Source organism: Chaetodon trifascialis, chromosome 13, assembly GCF_039877785.1.
Source record: "Chaetodon trifascialis isolate fChaTrf1 chromosome 13, fChaTrf1.hap1, whole genome shotgun sequence".
NCBI lineage: Eukaryota > Metazoa > Chordata > Actinopteri > Chaetodontiformes > Chaetodontidae > Chaetodon > Chaetodon trifascialis.
This window is the reverse complement of record NC_092068.1, coordinates 7,453,503-7,474,007: the sequence shown is the minus strand read 5'-3', so window position 1 is coordinate 7,474,007 and position 20,505 is coordinate 7,453,503. Positions and strand designations below refer to the sequence as shown.

At 42.3% G+C, this 20,505-nt stretch overlaps 2 protein-coding genes across 2 annotated transcripts in view; both read right to left on the bottom strand.

Moving 5' to 3' along the window:
* Positions 1–5,625: 5,625 nt before the first annotated feature.
* LOC139341715 (homeobox protein vent1-like) lies at positions 5,626–6,775 on the bottom strand. Its single transcript, XM_070978360.1, has 3 exons — positions 6,459–6,775; positions 6,139–6,371; positions 5,626–6,029 (listed from the first exon to the last, which is right to left on the bottom strand). Exons 1-3 carry the CDS (start codon positions 6,721–6,723, stop codon positions 5,787–5,789), a joined length of 741 nt encoding a protein of 246 aa, XP_070834461.1. The 5' UTR covers positions 6,724–6,775; the 3' UTR covers positions 5,626–5,786.
* Positions 6,776–9,959: 3,184 nt separating this feature from the next.
* LOC139341317 (kinase non-catalytic C-lobe domain-containing protein 1) overlaps positions 9,960–20,505 on the bottom strand; it is a 38,155-nt gene continuing 27,609 nt past the window's right edge. Inside the window, exons 22-31 of the mRNA XM_070977793.1 lie at positions 19,929–20,039; positions 19,639–19,786; positions 19,158–19,313; positions 17,630–17,836; positions 17,387–17,469; positions 16,415–16,565; positions 14,971–15,093; positions 14,584–14,643; positions 13,953–14,110; positions 9,960–11,733 (exon numbers count right to left, since the gene is read on the bottom strand). Of these exons, the coding sequence (XP_070833894.1) occupies positions 11,505–11,733; positions 13,953–14,110; positions 14,584–14,643; positions 14,971–15,093; positions 16,415–16,565; positions 17,387–17,469; positions 17,630–17,836; positions 19,158–19,313; positions 19,639–19,786; positions 19,929–20,039 (1,426 nt within the window). The 3' untranslated portion in view covers positions 9,960–11,504. The remainder of the gene's footprint in view (positions 11,734–13,952; positions 14,111–14,583; positions 14,644–14,970; positions 15,094–16,414; positions 16,566–17,386; positions 17,470–17,629; positions 17,837–19,157; positions 19,314–19,638; positions 19,787–19,928; positions 20,040–20,505) is intronic.

Sequence of the window (20,505 nt, the reverse complement as noted above, 5' to 3'; positions counted from 1 at the left end):
TGATCCTTGTGACTGATATTATATATAAATTTTTTTGATTGTTGATGCGTACGTGCATAAGCAGCATTTTACTGTTGCAGCTGCTGGAGGTGCTGCTTGTTTTAACTACTGTATACACAGTTAGGTGATTTAGTCCAGTGGCTCCCGTCCTACAGGTCAGGCCCCTCCAAAGGGTCACAAGATAAATCTCAGGAGGGGTGAGATGACCAATAGGAGAGAACATTTTTAGACTGAATCTTTGCTTTTCCGTGAAATACTGAATTGTTTTACAGTCATTCAAATGAAACCATGTGAGGAGTTTAGAGGGGAAATGTTATCTTGGTGGTCTGCTTCACTGGTTTAATCTTTAGCAGTATACTCTCTCATATAAACCTATCATAAGGGCTTTTTTATGTAAAATGTTAACCTGCAGAGTAACTTCTGACTTTGTCTGGGACATAATGCAGTTGTGTAAATAGTGCAACATTTCCTTCTGAAATGTAATGGAATATAAGAGTACGGGTACTTCAAAACTGTACTTCAGCTTACTTGGGTCACCGTATTTAGTCATTTCACACCAGTGACAAAAGATAACTTTTCATTCATCAAACTCTTATATGCAGTGGTGCAGGAAGGATTAAGATCATTTACTTAAACAAATGTCTGAATACTACATTGTCAAAACACTCCACATCAAAGTCCTGCATTGTATTGTTACTTAAGTAAAAGAATTTTGGTATAATCAGGAAAACTGACTTAAAGTATGGAGAAAAATGTCCCCTCTAACTGTTAGACTATCATACAGTATAGATTATTGTTGCTCATGCAGTAATTTAATAGCAGGATTTTGCTGTTGTAGCTGGCTGAGGTGCAGCTCATTTCTAATGATTTTGTGTAGGATTTCAAATAATGATCATTTCCGTTATGGTTTCAACTGCTGATTGTTTTCTCAATTAATTGATTGATCTTCACAATGCTTGTTTTGTCCAGCCACTGATCCAGACTCCTGAAGCTGGAACCATGATATGTTTGGTAGTTTAGAACGAAAAATTACTTAAACCACACGTAAACCATTAGTTAATCTTCTGTAAATTGATTAATCAACCCGTTCTTTCAGCTGTTTTGTGTGCAAAAAATCTTGATTTGTAAAGTAACTAGTGACTAAAACTGTCAGTTGAATGTAGAGAAGTAAAAAGTAGAGTATTTCCCAGTGAAATGTACTGGAGCAGAAGTGAGAAGAAGATACTCAAATAAAGTACATTTATCTTCAATTTGTGCTAAGTACAGTACTTGAGTGCCTGTACTTAGTTACCTTCCACCACTTATCATTTTCATAATTGACTACACATTCACTTTAGTGATTTTTCACAGAATCCTAAAACTAATTCCACATGCAGAACAGCTGAAGTCACATGCCTGAAAACCAATATACTGTAAGCAGAGTTACTCCATCACTACAATCATCAGTTGCTTTTGGAGATGTCATTAGCGGCTCTCTCACTGAACAACCTTTGGCCTCCTCCCATCATCCAGCCTTGGCTCCAGTCTGTCTGCTGCCATCCAGCTGCAGCTTTAGTGATACTGTTCGCACCTCTTCACCTGGCCACTCACTTGATTCAAAGGGATCAGTGAAACACTCATTGTCATCCAAGCCACTGATTCTTTGCCCTCTCACAATGGATCATTTATCGACGCTCATGCTGCCATCAGTGCCAGGAACAAACCCAGCTAATGCTGCAGACGGAGGCCTTGCACTGTCTGGTGCTTTGTATAGAAGTGCAGCATAAATGGATATATGGTCCAATAAGCCTTTAAATGAATAATGTTCCTCTCATTATAGGAGTTACTGATGCATGGAATTCTAATCTTCTCCTTTGATAATTGTGCCTCCTGGTGGGAGGTGTCAGTATTTTCTTCTTGAGTGTACTTGCACATACAGAGAGGGCGTTGCTGAATAACCCCAAACCACCTTTGAATCAGATGTGTGGCTGCAGAGCATAAAATCTGCCAACGGAGCTCAGATCTGAATGACACAGCAGCATATGTCAGTGTCTGATAACCTGCAGTGAATGTAATCACTCCAGCAGCAGGCCTTTCCTATTCTGAATTCGAATTGCAAATCATAAGTGAACAAGGGATAGCCGCTTTATGACAGAGTGACTCAATCAGTTGCCTCTTTAGCTGGTGCCACCTAATGACTTTAACGTGAGGCAATATACACCTTGAGCAGACTGGAGGGCGCCGCTCCTCCGCGTCTCTCGAGTGAGTGCGAATTGTTCAATCGGGAGACAATAGAGCTCAATGGATCTCAATGATCTAGCAGTTATCCAGGCTTTGATGTCCCTTTGAAGATGCAAATCTACAAGGAGAGGAGAGCGATCACAGCTTGGAGCCATGCCACCGGACGCCAAATGAAAATATTTGCCTGAAGCAGGCGGAGACAGGATCTTGTGAGCGCCTGGCGCGTCAGGGCCTGGAACACCCCAATCTGCTCCTGGGATTTATCGATCTATTTAGCGTTATATGTGCCTGTTACTCACACAAGTAGGTGTCCTGGGTGGGAGAGAACTGATCTCTTAAGGGCGGCGTAAGAAAAAGAGTGAATAAAGCACAATATGATCACAGTATGGTGCGCCGTTTGTTCCTTTGTTACAGGGAGCGTCAGTGTCGTAACAGATGGCAACACACTGGATCTCCTGGCTTCTGATGTGACCTCGCTGTTCACCTGCAGAGTTCATTGCCACCCTGTGTTTTCACTTATTTTTCGTATTAGTTCTCGAGGGAGGATAAAAACATTTAGTGAATAATGAAGCTATTCCAAAGATCGCCTACAAAGTGCGCCACTAAAAAGTCCGTGTGCGTTATATGCCATGACTCAGGATGGAATTTTTGATGGTAAGATTATTCAAGTACTGGATAGCAGCTGGAGAAAATGCCAAGCAATTTTGGTTGAAACACAAAAAAGTTTCCGTTTGTATTCTTTCATTCTATTTTAATTATGCGTAAAATACATTTACATTATTTTAATCATACAGTTACATCAGTACATGGGCCTATACTGTAGTGCTTCAGACATGTTACATACATCCACAGCTTTTAATCCCCTCCTTTAGAGAGAGCAGTGGAACAACATCTAGATTCTAGACGAACATTTTTGGGGGGAAATAAAAAAAAAAGGGTCAGTAGAAGTGTGGGGACATGATGACTGGGAGGGAGCGGTGCCGGTGCGCAGCAGCGGGCAAAGCCGACCTGCGGGGCGGCTGCAGCTGCGGGTAGAAGCCGCAGCTGGCGGGGAGCTGTCCACTCAGGACGGGGTGCTGAAACAGCAGAGGCGGCAGCAGAGCGGCCGGGACCGACAGAAAGTCAGGGCGCAGATCCTGGACCTCCCGCTTCAGCCTCATCCGCCTGTTCTGGAACCACGTTTTCACCTGGGAAATACAAGGCAGACAGTAATGAATGTACTCTGTGGTGAGCTGAGTTATAATCACTGCTTTTACTGACACACACCCGGAGCCCACACTGTACTTTACAGATGTTTTACATCCAAGTGCATAACTATAAAAGAGCAACTGAACCCAAACCAATGAAAATCAGCTGTTCCTCACTTTGTTGTGACTTTCTCGGATATGTCACTGGAGGCCTGGAGACCCACCTGAGTTTCGGAGAGGTTCAGCCTCTCAGCTACCGCCCTCCTCTGCATGGCTCCCAGGTATCTGTGCTCTCTGAAAGTGCGCTCCAGTTTGCTGATCTGCTCGGTGGTGAACTTGGTCCTCATCCGTCGTTGTTGCGTGGCTTCTCCCTCGCTGTCATCCCCAACCTCGCTCTCAGACCCCGAAGTGTCACCGCAACTATCTGGAGGGAAGAACCGAGCATTTCAATCATGTAGTCACGATGAACACTCACACAACAGGCCGTTGATCTGAAGACTTAAACTATCAGTGAACTTACTGTTTGGCGAGGTCGGAAAGTATTGGCTCCTTGGTGCTTTTGTAAATTCCTCCATTTCTCTATGAACTTTTGAATGAGAAGTCACCTCTTCATAATAACTTTTGGAAAGCCATTCAATGGAGAAGTTTGCCATCCTGTTTTGTCGTATGATCTTGATGAGTGTGTAGGTCCGTGTTGATGCCCGACGGGTGAGTCTTAGACGCTATTATAGGACGGACACATGTCTTTATTTGCATATGCAAAGAGATCTCAGCGGAACGATAGAAGCTTGATGGTCGTTGTAATTGAGGTTAATAGATGCTGGGCTGTGGTTTTTCTCACGTCCATGGCTGGCTGAGATGCTCTGGCGCCAGTGAGTCTGAGTATCAGTTACCTGGCATCTCAGACTAAAAGATCTCTGCATAAAGTGATTCAGGAGGAACATCCGCTCCTGAATTCTGTCAGATGAAACTGTTTCTAGAAGGCTTTGACTAATATTGCGCCACTGGCCAAATAAAGGTTTTAAGAATTCCGTTTCCCATACCATGGAACAATTTCACCCCCCCCCCCCCCCCCCCCCCCCCCAGTCAAAATTTCTCAATCCGGGCTGTCAGATCCGTGATTATGTTTTGCTGATGCAGCCAGACGCGCCCAGCTGAGCATCAAGCGACCTGGTGATAAAGCCTTTGTTATGGTGGGACCGGGTGGGTGTGACCGCAGTCAGAAAGCGAGAAAGCTGCGTTTGATCTTTGTTGACTAACCTGAATGAGACATTTGCTGAAGTGCTTCTGGGCACCTTCAAACCTCATGCAACAACTAGTCTGCAAAGCTAAAAGTTCAGTATTTCTAGCAAAATTATGTTAACTGTATCAATTATTTCTCTGCATCTGTCTAACATGTATTTTGGCTTTTAGAATAACATCCTGAGCTAAAATAATCCAGAGACTAATTGTGAATACAGGATCTTCAATTTGCAGCTTCTAATAATCTTAAGGTAGTTGTGGATCAAGTTTGCTATCTCCAAATCTCATCACACAATCAGGTTTCAGGCTTCAAACCAGAGGTCAGATTCGTTATCCTCACAAAACCCCAGACTCTCTGGAGCCAGGCCGGAGGACTCCTGCGGGAAGTGTAAACTCATCAATGAGCGCCTTAATTAGGACTAATTGTTGACCATGATCTCCCCGTTAGCTGGCGTTTGAAGTGCAGAGATGGAGACAAACGACGCATATGAAAGCCGAGCATATGGTCGGTCTTTGTTGACAGGTGAGGCAAAACCCACAATGTCTGTATGAGCCGCTCATCAGGAATTTGATGTTGCGCCTGTGGTGACTGTGTTATGAAAGTATATACACAATGCATAATCCTCAGTGATCTAATTTTGCAGGATTTGTTGATACGGATTGATTTGACTGGGCTCTGGTCTCCCACCAGCTCGATATTATGTGAGAATCAAAGCAGGAGATCCATACAATGAGTTCTGATAGGAACACTTAAGGTTAATGCACAACTGCTATCTTTATCAGTTCTTTCTTCCAGCCTCATCAAGCCTTCAGATGAAAGTCGGGATGATCTCTCCCATTGAACTAATCCTGCCATACAGATGATATCATCAGCTTTATCTATAAGATATCCCATGCTGGCAGCATAGTTGCCAGGCCTACATCTCCTAGCTTAAATGTTGTGTGTGCAAACAATGAATACGTAGAGTCCAGTATTACAGTATAGAAGATAAACTTTATTCAATGATAAATAGACTTTTGTGTAAATTATATACATTTTTTAATATATAAAATATAATTAAAATCGCACATCGAATAAAACTCTGGATTGCACTTCTTTGGATTGTAAGTGTTTCAGTGGGAAAATCCAACAGTTCTTCAGTAGAAATATGGGCCGTGGATCATGCGATGAGGAGGGTGGCGAGGGGGCATCTGCTGCTGGAGGACCAGCTGCGGGTAAACGGCCTGGCCGGTGGCGGGGTAGTGAGGTCGCTGTCCGCCCATGCCATAGTACTGAACCGGGGGCAGAGGTTGAAACATCGCCGGTGGGACTTGGGGAGCGAGGTAGTCCTGCACCTCCCGTTTCAGCTTCATCCTTCTGTTCTGGAACCAGGTCCTCACCTGAGAGACAGCAACAATAAAGTTAGTGTTGGAGCGATGCAGAATGGACACTCAGCCATGAACTGTAAAATAAACAGTGGCGTGTTTGTATTGAGAGATCTCGTCCTACCTGAGTTTCTGTGAGGCCGAGCTTCTGCGCCGTCTTCACTCGCTCTCCAGCGTCCAGGTATTTGTGCTTGTTGAAGATCTTTTCCAGTCTGCTGATCTGCTCGGGGGTGAACTTGGTGCGCACACGGCGCTGCGCTCCGTCTTTCTCCAGCTCGCTTCCCTCATCCACTGAGAGACATTCAGAGGAAGCAGCCTCGCTCTCGTAACCGGAGGAATATCCACTGATTTCTGAAACTGAAAAAGTAAACGTCCGGTTACAAACACTGCGTGTGCGTCAAGTCTGAATTACTGGTTTAAAGTTCGGAGCCTCGGGCTACTTACTTGGTGAGGCGCAGCTTGTTGGATGCAGAGGTGAGCACAGGCTGGAGTCCTGCTGTCCGCTGCTCTCCATGTGTTCAGCGGGCTTTGATGCTTTGAGTTTTGGCTGTAGGTAACTCTTGCCAAAAGTCGGGGGGCGCGGCTGCACCATGCAGGGAATATGGGGTCTGCAGGTCGGCGCAGTATCCATGCCAGCTCCGTGGTCCTCTGTCGGCGCGGTGCTGTGATGGCTCTGGGCCAGCCAGTCCACTGAAAAGTATTTCACCATGTTCACTGCGCTGCTCGGTGACCTGTAAATCCACCAAATGTTAGAGGGAGTGTGTGGTGGCGTTTCCCGTCGAGGCTCGGCTTTTATGGGGCCCTGGCCCTTCGATTTGCATATGTATAGGCCCTTGTTAACGCCTGATCGATCCCGATGATTAGGGGTTAATGGCTCGTTATTGAAGTCTTTACATATCCTGTGAGTGTGTGAAGACCTGGCGCCGCCGAGTCTGTGAGAACCCTCCTGAGCTCATACATTTGTCTGCCCCGACTGAAACTGGGGGCCCTGCAGAAACAGCTGCATCTCTTTGCAGAGGTGGAGACTTTCAAGTAGCTGCTGCATACAGGAGGAAACGTGTTAACATGTCCAGTTAGACTGGCTCAGTTAACGCTCTCATTTTTAACAATAAAGGTTTTCCAATAGAAAGTAGAGGTCAATATCGGCCTGACGGTGTCTGATTCAGAGCTTTCCTTGCTTATTTCCATTTTAGACTTTAACTGAATTACATTTCAGGAGCTAATATTTTTTCCACAAATCTAATGATTAGTTAACTCCCAGATTGAAACGTTATACACAAGACACGGCCAGGCTGCATTGCTAGAGACGAAACTCAAAAAAACATGTAACATGAATATAACATTTACTCAAGTACTTATATTTTATTTGCGTCTTTTCTTATACTGCTTTCGACTTTTACTCCACTACATTTCAGATGATTTTTTTACTTGATTTATCTGTTCTAGATCCAAGTATCCAGCTGACAATAGTCGATTAAAATGCCCAATATTTCATGGTTCTAGCTTCTCAGATGTGACTTTGTGACAGCGTTTGTCTCTATTTTCAGAATTTTTACAAACCCAACAATCATGGCATCATCACTGCCAATGGCTTAAGTACTTTGTATTGCCAATATATTGTGTACTTTTACTTTTAAAATGCGGACTATAGGACTAGTGTTTTTACAGGGTGGTGTTGCTCTTACAGTAAATGATGTGAATATTTCTACCACCACGGAATATTATGACATTATTTCAGGAGCTGCTCCTAATAATGAATCTATTAACCGCAACTCATTCTGTAAGAACATGTGACTTGATCTGGGGTGAGATATGAGACTGAGATATAAGCCATTCATACAGCCATCGTGATCGTTTCATAGGCCCCCCACACTGAACGCATTTTACTTGTGAGATCTTCAGCCCGACGCAGAGACACAGGGAGGCCTCCGTGCGTCAGTGTTGACATGTCTTTGATAGCCTGGTGAGTGCCGGCGCCAGCATTTTGGCATACATTACAGATCAAAGGTATTAGAGTAGCAACACAATTACGGCTGATTGTCGACCCCTTCAAATGTAAATATGCTAAAACAAGCTGCGAGGAAGCTGAGTGAGCGCAAACAAGCCAACAGAGAGATGAGGTAATCCTTCAATGCGCTGCTTGACATACCAATGGCTGCACATGCATATCACATAAGCAATGAAGCAGGTATGACCTTCACACAGTCACTGAAGAGAAATGAAGAACTTAGACCTTTCTTCAAGTTTGAAATTTGCAGCCTGTGAGTAAACTGGAGACACGCTGACTGACAGATCACATCGCGTCCCTCCACCGGGCAGCGCGCAGCCGCTCAGGCTAAACGTCACTTAACTGATCGTGTAGTCATGACAAAGCCGATAAGAGGCCGGTCCTAGCTGTCTCTTTTATCGGTGACCTGTCGCCTGTGGAGGCAGGAGTCCCTTCAGCCTTCTGGGGCTCTTTATCTCTAAAGCTTTGAAGATGCGCCCTGATCCCGTTAGATAACAATAAAAAGCGCCCGGACGCCGCCTTCACACTGCGCCTATTTCCTCAGCTCATGCTCGCCTGGGCTCTGCCAGAGGAAAGGCTGCAACAAGTGACTGTTTTCTGATTTACTGGGACCTCAGAGCCCGAATAGAGCAAGTTATCTAATAGGTATTTTTGTGCTGTTTGGAAATGGCATAGTAATCAGGTGTCTTTCATAGCTCCCATGATAAATAAAATCAACACATTTTCAAGTTTCTAGATATTCTTTTATGAGCCTTCCCACGGTATTCATGTCCTGGAGATCCCATGTCAGTGGTGGAAGAAGTCAGACGTTGACTTAAATGACACTAGCAATACCAATGTATAAATACTCAATTATGAGTGCAAGTCCTTCATCAAGTATACGTTTAATTGCTGTGCTTTGCTCAGTGGGCAGTGCGTCCTCTGTCAGCATTGTTTTGGATTCTAATACAAATGAATAAACGTGTAAGCAGCATTTTAATGTTGTAGAAGGTTGAAGTGATGCAAATGCATCAGTATACCTGATACACAGCTGGACAGAGTCATCTATACCAGTGTGTCTTCTATGACATGGTTAGGTTTTGGCTGTAAAATTTAAAGCAAGCATAGCTGTCAGATAAATGCTGTGGGCTAAACAGTGAAACATTCATCCTAAATGTAATGAAACAGAAGTGTAAGGTAGCATGAAATGAAAATACTGAAGTGAACTTCATACTATTTTATGAAAATTAAGTCCAGTCTTACTGTTCAGACAGCACTACAAATCACAAACAAATCTGTTTTGATTGGAGCCTTATAACACACAAAGAGGTCTGACTACATGACCCCAAACATATACCTAATATCACTATGCATGGCAAAATACTGTACATTCCTTGTTGCATGGCCCATACAACAGACAAAACATGAAATATTTTCTGAGTTTATATAATTATAATCCATATGTGAATATTTAGACAACTTCGTCAAAAGTGCAAGCCTTGTTTGAGGCAAAGGAAAGGGTTTTAGTAAGGCGAGAAGGAAAGAAAAAAAGGAAAACTATTTTGAAATTATTCATATTATTTTTACACATATAGCTGCAGAGTCTGCAGAGCCCCAAATATTGAGGAAATGATGCCAATGTCAATAAAATACAAGGGTTACATTTGCCTGGATGATGCACATATTCAAATATTAAGACAAAGTAATGAAGTGTCCTCACGCTCAGGTTTGTGAACTGGCTTAAAATATAACACAGCCATTCAACCACAGCAAATGCCAGAAAGCTTCCTGATTTCACTCTGAAGTTGTTATCATTAATTCCCTATAGGAGGAGAGGAGGACCAGTCTCAGCAGCTGCCACCACGTTCCACATCCCCCGGTGGATGAACAGTGTGTAACCTGCCATACAGCCAGTCTATCACAGATATTGTCTGACAAGAATACGCTTTGGCAAGACGGGGCTTATAAAATCTCATTTATTTGGCTAAATTAAGCAAATCTTCATAGCACGTCACATTCCATCTCCATGGTGTGTTTCACGGCAGAGGACCATGGACGAGAGAGAGCGGGCAGGAAAATAGAAAAACAGACACGGACTGAACATCATCCCTCAAATTACATTTTGCACACTGACATCCCATTATGTTTTATCATTTTCTGTTTGATGGTAAGGTACGGTCATGACAATAAGCTTGTCTAGCTTTGGCCCTTCATGACATACTATTGACAATAAATGCTATCATTCCACATTGTGCTGTTTAAATTGGATTAATTTTGGAAATCAATTAACCAATCTAATCATATAAATCTCATTTGGTGAACTCCTAATGGATAAACAAACAGAAGCTACGTGTTGTAGGTTAAGCAAAATATGCGATCAATAAACTGTTAATTTAATACATTGTGCATTACTTTATCTCCTACAAGCCAGACACACCTCAGCAGCATTGAACAGATGTTTGATATGGCTGGATCAATACCCCACATTCCATCCCAGTACTGTGCAGTGTGCACAGGATTCTTCTGCTGGGATGACATGTGTCCTCTGGTTTGCTGTGTGGCAATATAAGTAATATAGTCCAATCAAGGAATATGCACGCAACCACAAACAAGTGCAAAACCATGAATGCCTTTCACTGAGTGGGTGCTCCTTTTTAAATGTTTGTGTCTTGTGATTGAAGTTCACCAGAGTTATCACAATTCAGGCCTAATGGGGCATGTTTATCTGATACAGACTTCATGGCAATTCATTCAAAGGTTTTTGTGACATTTCACTGAAAACCACAAATGTGAACCTCATGGTGGCACTGGAGGCCATGTCAGAGATCGTCAAATCAATGAGATTCATCTTCTGAGTATATGTCAAAAAGGATTACCAAATATTCACATTCTTTTTATTTGTTTTACACAGCGTCCAAACTTTTTTGGAATCAGATTGTATTACCACATTGCTACACAGTGGACCTGTGGCTTTTGGGGGCCAATGGGGGTCTTGGGCCCTGGTGCAGTTGCCTGCTGAGCCATGTAAGTAACCCAGTCATGATAATGGAGAGGCATTCTGCACTGCTGTCACGTTCAGCCCATGTACAATTACGCAGAGGCTTTAACAGCTACATTTAAAGGTCAACTCACAAGTGATGATTAAAAAATAGCATATGAGCCGAGGAAGAATCATCGCAAATTACAAACAAGCCCATTCCTTCTCGTTAGCGGAGAAAAAGGCTAATATCAAACTGTATAGATTTGTAAAGGAAACTACGTGTTTTAAATAAAGTTTTGGCTGAAAGTCTAAAGTGACATTATTGACTCAAGTTAAGGGGCCCCTTTGACAAAGAGTGAACGGCTGAAAAAAGTTTTCCGGCCCACAAGGCTCTGCTGCCACTACAGCAGAGGCATCTGTGGGCCGTGGCTTAAGCATGAATCCTCAGTCTGGGTTTGGACGCGGGGTGTTGACCTGCTGGTGGTGTCTGGCTCTGGGCAGTGAGATGTGACTGGGGCACAGCTCACTGGAACGTGGCCTTAACCCTCCTCAGCTTGTCCTGGATCCGCCGGGTTTGTCGCTCGCTGGACTGCTGGAAGTTGGCATCGTTGTCGGCGGCTAAGAGGTGGATGTCAGAGGTGGCGAGCCGGGCGATGCGCTGTCGAAGGTAGGCCTGCAGCTTCCGGTCAGGGGTGTAGGAGCATGCAGCCTCCTGGAAGGCGTGGACCTGACTCACAACCTTTGCTATGCTCCTTGAGCCGAGATGGATGAGAGTGACATGAAATTGAAATAACAAAAGGAAATGTAAAAACATGAAAAGAACTGATGTCTAGGTGCATATTACACCTGAAATTTCTCAGCAGTATCATCCGCTTTGTCTGTGACCTAATTTGGAGAGAGTGGGGATAACTCTGGGTCCACAGTAACCAGCTGTGTCTCTGCCTTTCCCTGCTAGATCTCCTGACCCCAGCATCTGGATACAGCCAGTCGCCTCTCAGCATCTGGCCTGAAACCTCTTTTCCAATCAAACCCCATCCCACAGGCGCCATCTGGTGCAACACTGGCACCCCTACCAACAACCCAAATTCAACAGCTGTGCCATTACCATCCAACCGCCACTCGCTGTGACCTCAGCATCTGGTCAGACATATTGGAGTGAAGGAGAAGGACACAGGAAAACGCGTCCTCATAGCGAGTTGGCCGACTTCGTCATAGATGGATGCTTAGGATGGGGAGAGAGCTAATTATCGGTAAATGACACTAACTGTTAATATATGGTGTCACTGCAGGGATAGGTACCAGGGTAATTTCACTGGCTGTACGCAGATTTCATTAATATCACACCTCGAACAAAAGAAAATCAGTGCAAATCATGGTTGTAATGATGGAGCTGTGGTTCTCAGCCTTTATCCCTAAACGAACTAACTGCAGAAGTTTGTGTAAAACGAGCCATTTGGATGAATTCTGAACAGATTACTTCCTGTAAAATTGCATCCGAGGTGAGTTTTACAACATTTTAGGAACTTTTAATATTATGTGTTTTTTTAATTTATAAAACTTATACATGAAGACCTTAATAGTCTTTTTTTTTTTTTTTTTTTTTTTTTTTTTTGACAAATTCAGTGTTTACTTTACTTGTGTACTTTTCTAATGCAGGACGAGAATGAAGCCTCTATGAATTTATCTTGTGTTCAGGTCTCTCATCATGCCTTTACCATGTGAACTTATGTCTTAAATAAAAATCCAAACCTGAAAATTAACTATTTAATTTACTTTTCTTCCCAGAAATAAATGAAAAGCTGAGACGTGTCGGCCTATTGCACATTTCTCAACACCCCTGAAATAAAAAGAAGGCCTTGTGACCTCCCTGTGAAGCATTGGCAACCCTCAGTGGAGATCAGGACCCCCAGGTTAGGAACCAGTTTGCTTCCCATCAGGATTTTTTTTTTTTAATATTATTTATTTATTTTTTGTGGTTTATACATGCACGGTATCTATCCACCTCATCTTTCTCAGCAGCAAGAACATGCCTCTGTCTGAACTCTCTGTCTCCACTGGGAACAGGCATGTTTTGAGTCCTGTAGCTGGAAAAGTGATGCTTGTGCTCACCTCGTGTCAGTGTGCATACATAAAAATATGATATCATGACAGAAAATGTCTGAGTTTGGTGGACACAGTGGAGTCTCATTTTGTATTTAATGTAGTTTTACTGTTGAACTATGCATGATTTTCACAAGAGTGGACTGGAAAGTTTTTGTGATCCAACCAAAGCTTTTCCAGGCTTGTTAGATGGAAGGCTCATTCTTCTCCTATCAAATGCCTTCATGAGGTTCATTAAACCAGATATAAACAACATCATTCCAGTTTCCCATGAAACTGACTCATTATTACAATAATTAATTAATTGTCACCCATTAATTGTGACTATTATTATGTATAGTAATAAAAATGAATATGTATATAATAAAAATAATGAGACCAACTAAGCAATAATCAGCTAGTTTATTGATCATTAGTTGTCTTCATTTTTCTGCCCTCTGTCTATCCAAGTCGTATACTGTGCTTCTCTTTTTAGCAGCCAGATCAGAGAAGCTGCAGTAAGAGTGCAAATAATGTTAATATCATCGCACTGATAAATCAACCATCAATACTAGAGAAAACGTTCATGATAGAAACATTCAGCTGATGCTCCACAATAAAGTAACCCAGTCGAAGATGGCACTTTTTTCCACATCTCATTGTTTATTCTTGCCATTACTGCTGTAACTGGGTCAAGAAATTTCTATCTTAATTCGTCTTGTCTTATCAAAACTAAAGATAGTCTTCCAATCTCATATCTGCCTCAAATTTAGACGTATTTCCAACTATGAGCAATTGTGTGAAAGGAGGAATTAAACGTTTTGCTTCTGGTTCCTGCAGCTGAATGTCTATACTGTACGATCTATACTAAATGATCCCGCTTTCCCCTCACCTGAGCTTGGTCCACTTGTAAGCTCCCGTAGTGAGTGTGAAGGCTCTGATCTCCAGCTGCTGGACGTGCATGGCCAATATGTGCACCGACGGCAGGGTGGGCCTCCTCTTCGTGTGTTCTCCCCTCATGAGACACAGGTCGTCACTCTTCAGAAACACCTGCGGAGAGAGCAAATAAATTAGTTTTTGCTGGAATAGAAAATTTATAAATTTTCCAATTAAGCCAAAGTCCCAGGTGCCTGATGTAGTAATAAAGCATGTCCAATGTAGCGGTGTAATATGACTGAAAGACTCATCAAGGATTTTTAACAAATTTAGCGTCTTTGCATTTCAAAACCAAGAGAGCATAAAATTGTTTCTCTTAATTTCTGCTAAATAGCAAAGTTGGTAAGAGTGTGACGCATAATGTTTGATGCATCAGGTACTTTCGAAGGTAACTTTGAGAAGCAGAGCCAGCTGTAAGCCCTCAGCACACAGGCGAGTTGCTTGAAGCTGTTTTTCTATTGATTTGTTTGCCCTGCAGCCCAGTTTCACAATATGTGACCAGCCTAGCCTTCAGTTACAAACAACAGACGTGTGTGCTTGCTCTCAAACATGCCTACATACACACACACACACACACGCACACACACCTGCACTGCTCGTAGCTCCTCCAGGATCTCACACACCTTGGAAGACAGATGTTTCCAAGCCTGTTGGCAAGAGAGGAAGTTTTATTTAGTAGCTCCAAAATGAAGAGTAACTACAGCCTGGTTTCAATGGCAACACAAGAGTCAATGAATACAAGCTGCCTTCAGTTGGAAATATGGAAATGTAATTGTGAGTTTTTTAAAATTACTCCTATTCATGGGTCTCCTCACTATGCGCACACTTTCTTATTTTAATGTATTAATGCTAATTTATTGTTTGTCAGACTAATTAAAAACCACCTCATTCTATCACAGCTGAAGAAAACATTTAGCTTGAGAGCATCTGACTTATCACAGAAGTGAGGGGGAATTTATGAGATGCAGCCTTACTGGTAATTGCCTGACAATCACATTCTCCAGACCTCTGAGGACCTGCATGGCTGTGGCAAAGTTCCTTGATTCATAGCAGTGTTTCCCCATCCACAGATACTTGGTCAGCAAAGCAACTTGTGTCTGAAAGAGAGGAGAGTTTTGAATGAAAAACATGAGAAAATGCTAAATGAAGCAAAATGCAAATGCTACAGTAGTCTGCTTTTCCTGGGACTACAGGAGGCTGCATAATGATGTCCACCGGAAAAATAAGAAAAACACAACGAGCAGTCAGTGCTGTCAGTGCATTGTTCAACGCAAGTGTGCTTGGCTATTGCTGACAAAGGGCCAAACAGTGTGAACAGGTTAAAAAAAGTTTAAATGTTAATTGCACCTGAGATGCTGAATAAGAGTTGCAGTTTAAGGTAAAGCATTGAAAGCACTTAGAGTGTTCATTTCAGGTTTAAGCTCTGTAAGCAGTCAACTGTCAGCTTGTGTGGCAGCACTGAAAGCAGCTGAACTGTCAGGTGAAGTGTGCAAAATGTAAGCAATTGAAATGTCATCTAAAGAGGAAGAGGTGAAAGCAGTTGAAATACACGTAATGAAGGCAGTGGACATTTAAGCCGAAGCTGAAGCTTTAGACTTTAGACTGCTTCTTTATTGATCCCAATTTGGGAAATTATTTTGTTGCAGTAGCAATTAAACATACAGATGACCATAGAATACAAGAATTTTTTTAAAAAGTAACAAAAAAGTGACAAAAAATATAGACAGGAATAACAGCAGTGAATTTAACTACATATACAGTTAGATAATATGTATTATAATGTATAATACATATAATATAATATAATATAATATAATATAATATAATATAATATAATATAATATAATATAATATAATAAAAATACAATACAACTAAGGATACAAACAAGTATTTACAATAAAAAATGTGCAGTTTCAGATGATAAATAAACCTTAAACATAACATAACTTTAAACATAAATAAATGTAGTCTGTAGACCGTATGTGCGGTATTGCAGTAGTGCAGATAATATGCGAAATATTGGGGTTTGTGAGGTTGGTGGATTAACTGTTTAAGTTGCTATTGTACAGTGTAATAATAATAATAATAACAACAACAATAATGGAGAAGAAGGAGAAGAACTTATTGTATGGGTTTATCAGAATCTAGTAAGGCACAAATGGTAGCTTATGAAGCCTCTAAAAGAACATTCAATAAAGAGCCGTTTCAGGTTTCAGACCCATATGTTCTTGTTCCTAACTGTCTATAAACCATTCAACCATGAGACTGGAGAAGCAACAGATGCACATGTGGGGAAATTCTGCAACTGACGCGAGAGTCCATATCCGATGAGAAATCAAAGCCTGGACTGTGACGGTAAAGGCTGCCTTCTCTTCCAGCTGACCATGTTTACTGTGATGAGAAATGTCTCTTCTCACCTTGACGGAGTCACAGATGACTATTTCAGCTGAGATCCAGTTGGAGACACTGTCAGCATATGTGAGCAGCTGCTGGAGGTAGCTGTCTGATGGTCCCTCAGTCACAGGCTGACTGCTGCCCTCTGCTGGCGACACGTGCTGAGACACATTCCTGGCAGGAGGGGAAACACGGAGGCAGAAAATTTGATACCAGAAATTATTACTGAAACAATAATAAATTGATTAGTTAATTATCAGAAAATTAATTGCCAGAAATGTTGTTTCAGTCATTTATCAAGAAGAGTTGCCTTCTCTTTTTTATGTTGTTGGGGTTTGAACTGTTGGTTGGAATAAAGCAACTTGAAACTGTCACTTTAGGTTGTCAACAACCCAGTGGTCTGCATCATTTATGGTGGAACTGAAGTGCTGTTATAATGATAGTGACTGGATTATCCTGCTGACACACATTATGCTGTATAAGTCTGGCAGATGCTGCTGCAGATACATAGTGACAGTTCACTGTTCCCTTCACTGTGCACATATTGACACACACGTTACCATGTCAACAGGACCTCACATACTGTGCAGAAGAAGAGGAAAAAAGGTACGAAGGACAGTAGACTCCACACATAAAGACATGTGACAGATTAAAGGAAAAATTAGAATCAGTCAGTGGAGAAACATAAAGAATGCAGATGCTTCCCAACAGGAACAAAGACCAAACTGAATGGAGATGACACAAATCAAGTGCTGTGGCCTTCAGAGTCACCGGCTCTCAACCCAAGTGAACACCAGTGGGAGATTTTGGAGTGGCATGAGCTCCATCATCAGAATACCAAATGAAGGGATATGTTATGGAAGATTTCTTGTTGTGTTCCTCCCTCTAGCAGATTTCAGAGACTCGGAGACTCTAATCCAAGGAACATTAATGCTGTTCTGGCATTTTTTTTTCTTTTGACATGTCTGTATGTAAAACAAGTAAAAAATACTCACTTGTTTGGGGTCAAGACTTTGTCCCTGACTCCTTGTGTTCTGGAGTTAAGGAAATGCACTGGATGACATCCTTGGAACATTTCCTGTGTTACAGAAGGTAAAACTCCAACATTAGATCAGGAGTTGACAGTATCAAAATGGGTTTTACTCTCCATTAACTGAGGCATGTCTCCCTCTAGTGGTAAAAGAAGACAACAACAATTTGAGTGCAAGGTGGAGGAGCAGACTGCGCAGTATGTTCACCTGCTGCAGGAGGGTGAGCTGCTGGGCTGCGTGCTGTGCGCTGCATTCAATCTGGCTGAAGGGGAGTCGCTCCTCACCGTGCAGACAGACACCAGAGAGGTCATCCACCATCGAGCCGTAGCAAGGCATGGGCAGGGCTGCGGAAATGCTGAAGGCCTTCTCTTTGGGCAGCGATGCAGAAGGCTCCACTACTCTTGAGAATCTCCACTGAATAGTTGAGAAAAAGATGTGACAAGCAAGGATAAATGCTCTGGATAATGAAAAACACACTGATAATACAGTAATGGAGGAATTTGTAGTTCATGCAGAGTGCTCTTCTGCAACAGCAGCAAGACAGTAGAATCAATAAATGAGATTTATATTTCAAATTAAGTTTACTTAATATGAGAAAGTCAGGGTGCAACAGATACTCTCTAAACTACAATTACCATGATGTCTGCCTCCATCAACCAGTTAAATTGCAGTTTACATCCATGTCAGTCCACACTCCTCCAGCATATGAAGTGAAGGAACATAATGAAAAGGTATGAAACGTATTCTTTGGCAGAATAGAAATTATCACTATTCCAGTGAATAATTTCCAGTGAGAAACATGTTGTCTTCACTTAGAGGCTGTTTTTCCAGAGGAGTACAGAGGACTGATAGAGAGCTTCATCACATGGTGCAACAACAACCACCTGAAGCTCAATATCAGCACAACCAAAGAGCCTGTGTTGGACTACAATGCTTCAAATATGGATGTTGTTGCAAAGAAGCTACAAATTGTAAAACGTGGCTGCTTCACACACATCTTCAAGCCTGCAGCACAGAAGATCTACACAATGAGCCCAGTAAATGTGAAACATGGTCACAAACTCCCCTTCTGTTTCTGAGTTATGGTGTTGAATGATGGCCAAAAAAGTGTTTTTGCAGAACATTATGATGTCACAGTGAAGCTGGCATTTGACCTTTTGGATAGAAAATGCCATCAGTTCATAATTTTATCATATTAGACATTTGTGTGAATGTTGCCATAATTAGCATATGAATTGGAGTTAAAGCCAAAAACGTGTTTTGTGTGGTCATTGTGACCTTTGATCACAAAATCTTAATCAGTCCAAGAGGATGTTCGTGCCAAATTTAAAGAAATTCCCTCAATATGCTCCTGAGATATTGTGCTCATGAGAATGGGATGGACAACAAGGAAACATAATGCCTGTGGCCACGGCTGTCGCTGGCGCAGAGTCAGAACAAAAACCTAACAGAGTTTGCATATGTGCCCAACTTAAGTTTAGCTGTTGGGTATAGATTTTGGCAGGAAAGTGTTTGTGAGTTTGTTGTCCCCAACAGAAGTAAAAGCTCAGGCCAGAAAATCTTGGACTAATAAACAAGGACCTGCTGGTACAACATAACATCCAAGTGCAAAATGAATACTGTTTCCATTGTCCTGTATCGGAGCTGAGCACTACAGAAAGCCTTAGAACATTGGGAGTTAGAAGAAAGTATTCACAAAATCCAAACAAAGCACATGACTTGGCAGCACACTGACCTTTCTGCCAAGGTCCTCCGTAGATGAATGCATACAGGCAGAATCATCGTCTTCCTCAAAGCTGATCAGGCTTCCTCTTCTTTGGCTCCAAGTCATACAAGGAGAGCTGTGGAGAGCAGCAAGGAGGGCCTCCCCTCGGCTGTCGACTGGAATCACCTGCGCGAAAACAAAATGAGGCAACTACAGAATGTCCACTGCGCGTTTCATTATGAGAGAGCGCGTAAGAAAATCCGGTCACTGTTAAACATCTCCAACATCTTAGAGCAAAAACACATTTAAACTGATGCACTTTGCTATGATCTGTCATGTAATACCACGTTGCACAGGAGGAGTTGTATACTTGTATACTACATGAAATATTTTACCTTCTAAACATCCAGTGGGCGAAGGTCTTTTCAAACACTGATTATATTGATCACCTAGAGAGAAAACTCAGGCATCTCTGGAAAGAACTGTGCAAAATGCATGCTTATATGTTTACCTCAGTGTTAAGGAAGGTTTCGACCATATCCACAAGGCTGGACTTTGGTGTGAAGTCCACCTGTCTACAGTCTGTGATCCAGAACTGCAGCACGTCCAAACTGCGATGGAAGATCTTTTCACTGTCTCCGGACATGTTTGGACCTTGTCTGGCAAGGAAAACAAACATCATTGTTATATCATCATTGCAAGAGGAGAGGCTGCAATGGAGATTCTCATGGGTTTTACTGACGTACTCTACTATACGAGGATGTTTCTCTGTGTAATCATGACGCTCTACGTGTACAGTACCTTGCAGCGCTGATGAATTTGTCCATGATGAACTGCAGTAACTGCTCAGGAGTAGAGAAAAAACGATAGGTATACAGGAACTGCTGGATGTAGCCTTCCACAGCAGCATTTCTATTAGGAAAAGGAACAGAGTGACATTGAAAGGTTCAGAAATCAACACAGTTTAATAACACTCCTCAATCAAATTCATTGTGAAACACTGCAAATTAAGGAATATAGCAGCCTATGGCAACACATCTTGTCTATCCAGTTCCTAGCATATTCCTTTAACACCAAACAAAACAACCTCTTTATCTCCTAGTGTCACTAAACGCAGCACTGAAAGCAGTTCAGCAATGTACTTCTTGCAATGTATGGGTTGTATCTTCCTGGTGGAATGCACTTATTATAAGTCACTGTGGATGAATGCATCAGATAAATGTAACATATTACTAGTAATCCTCCTGGCGGGCCCTTCAAGCACTCTCAGACCACATGGTCATAAAAGAGATGTGCCTCAGGCATCCTTGCTACTGTTAAATGGCCCCTTTCAGTGTGAGGGAGCTGTATCATACCAAAGTCCTCCCAAATCATGACA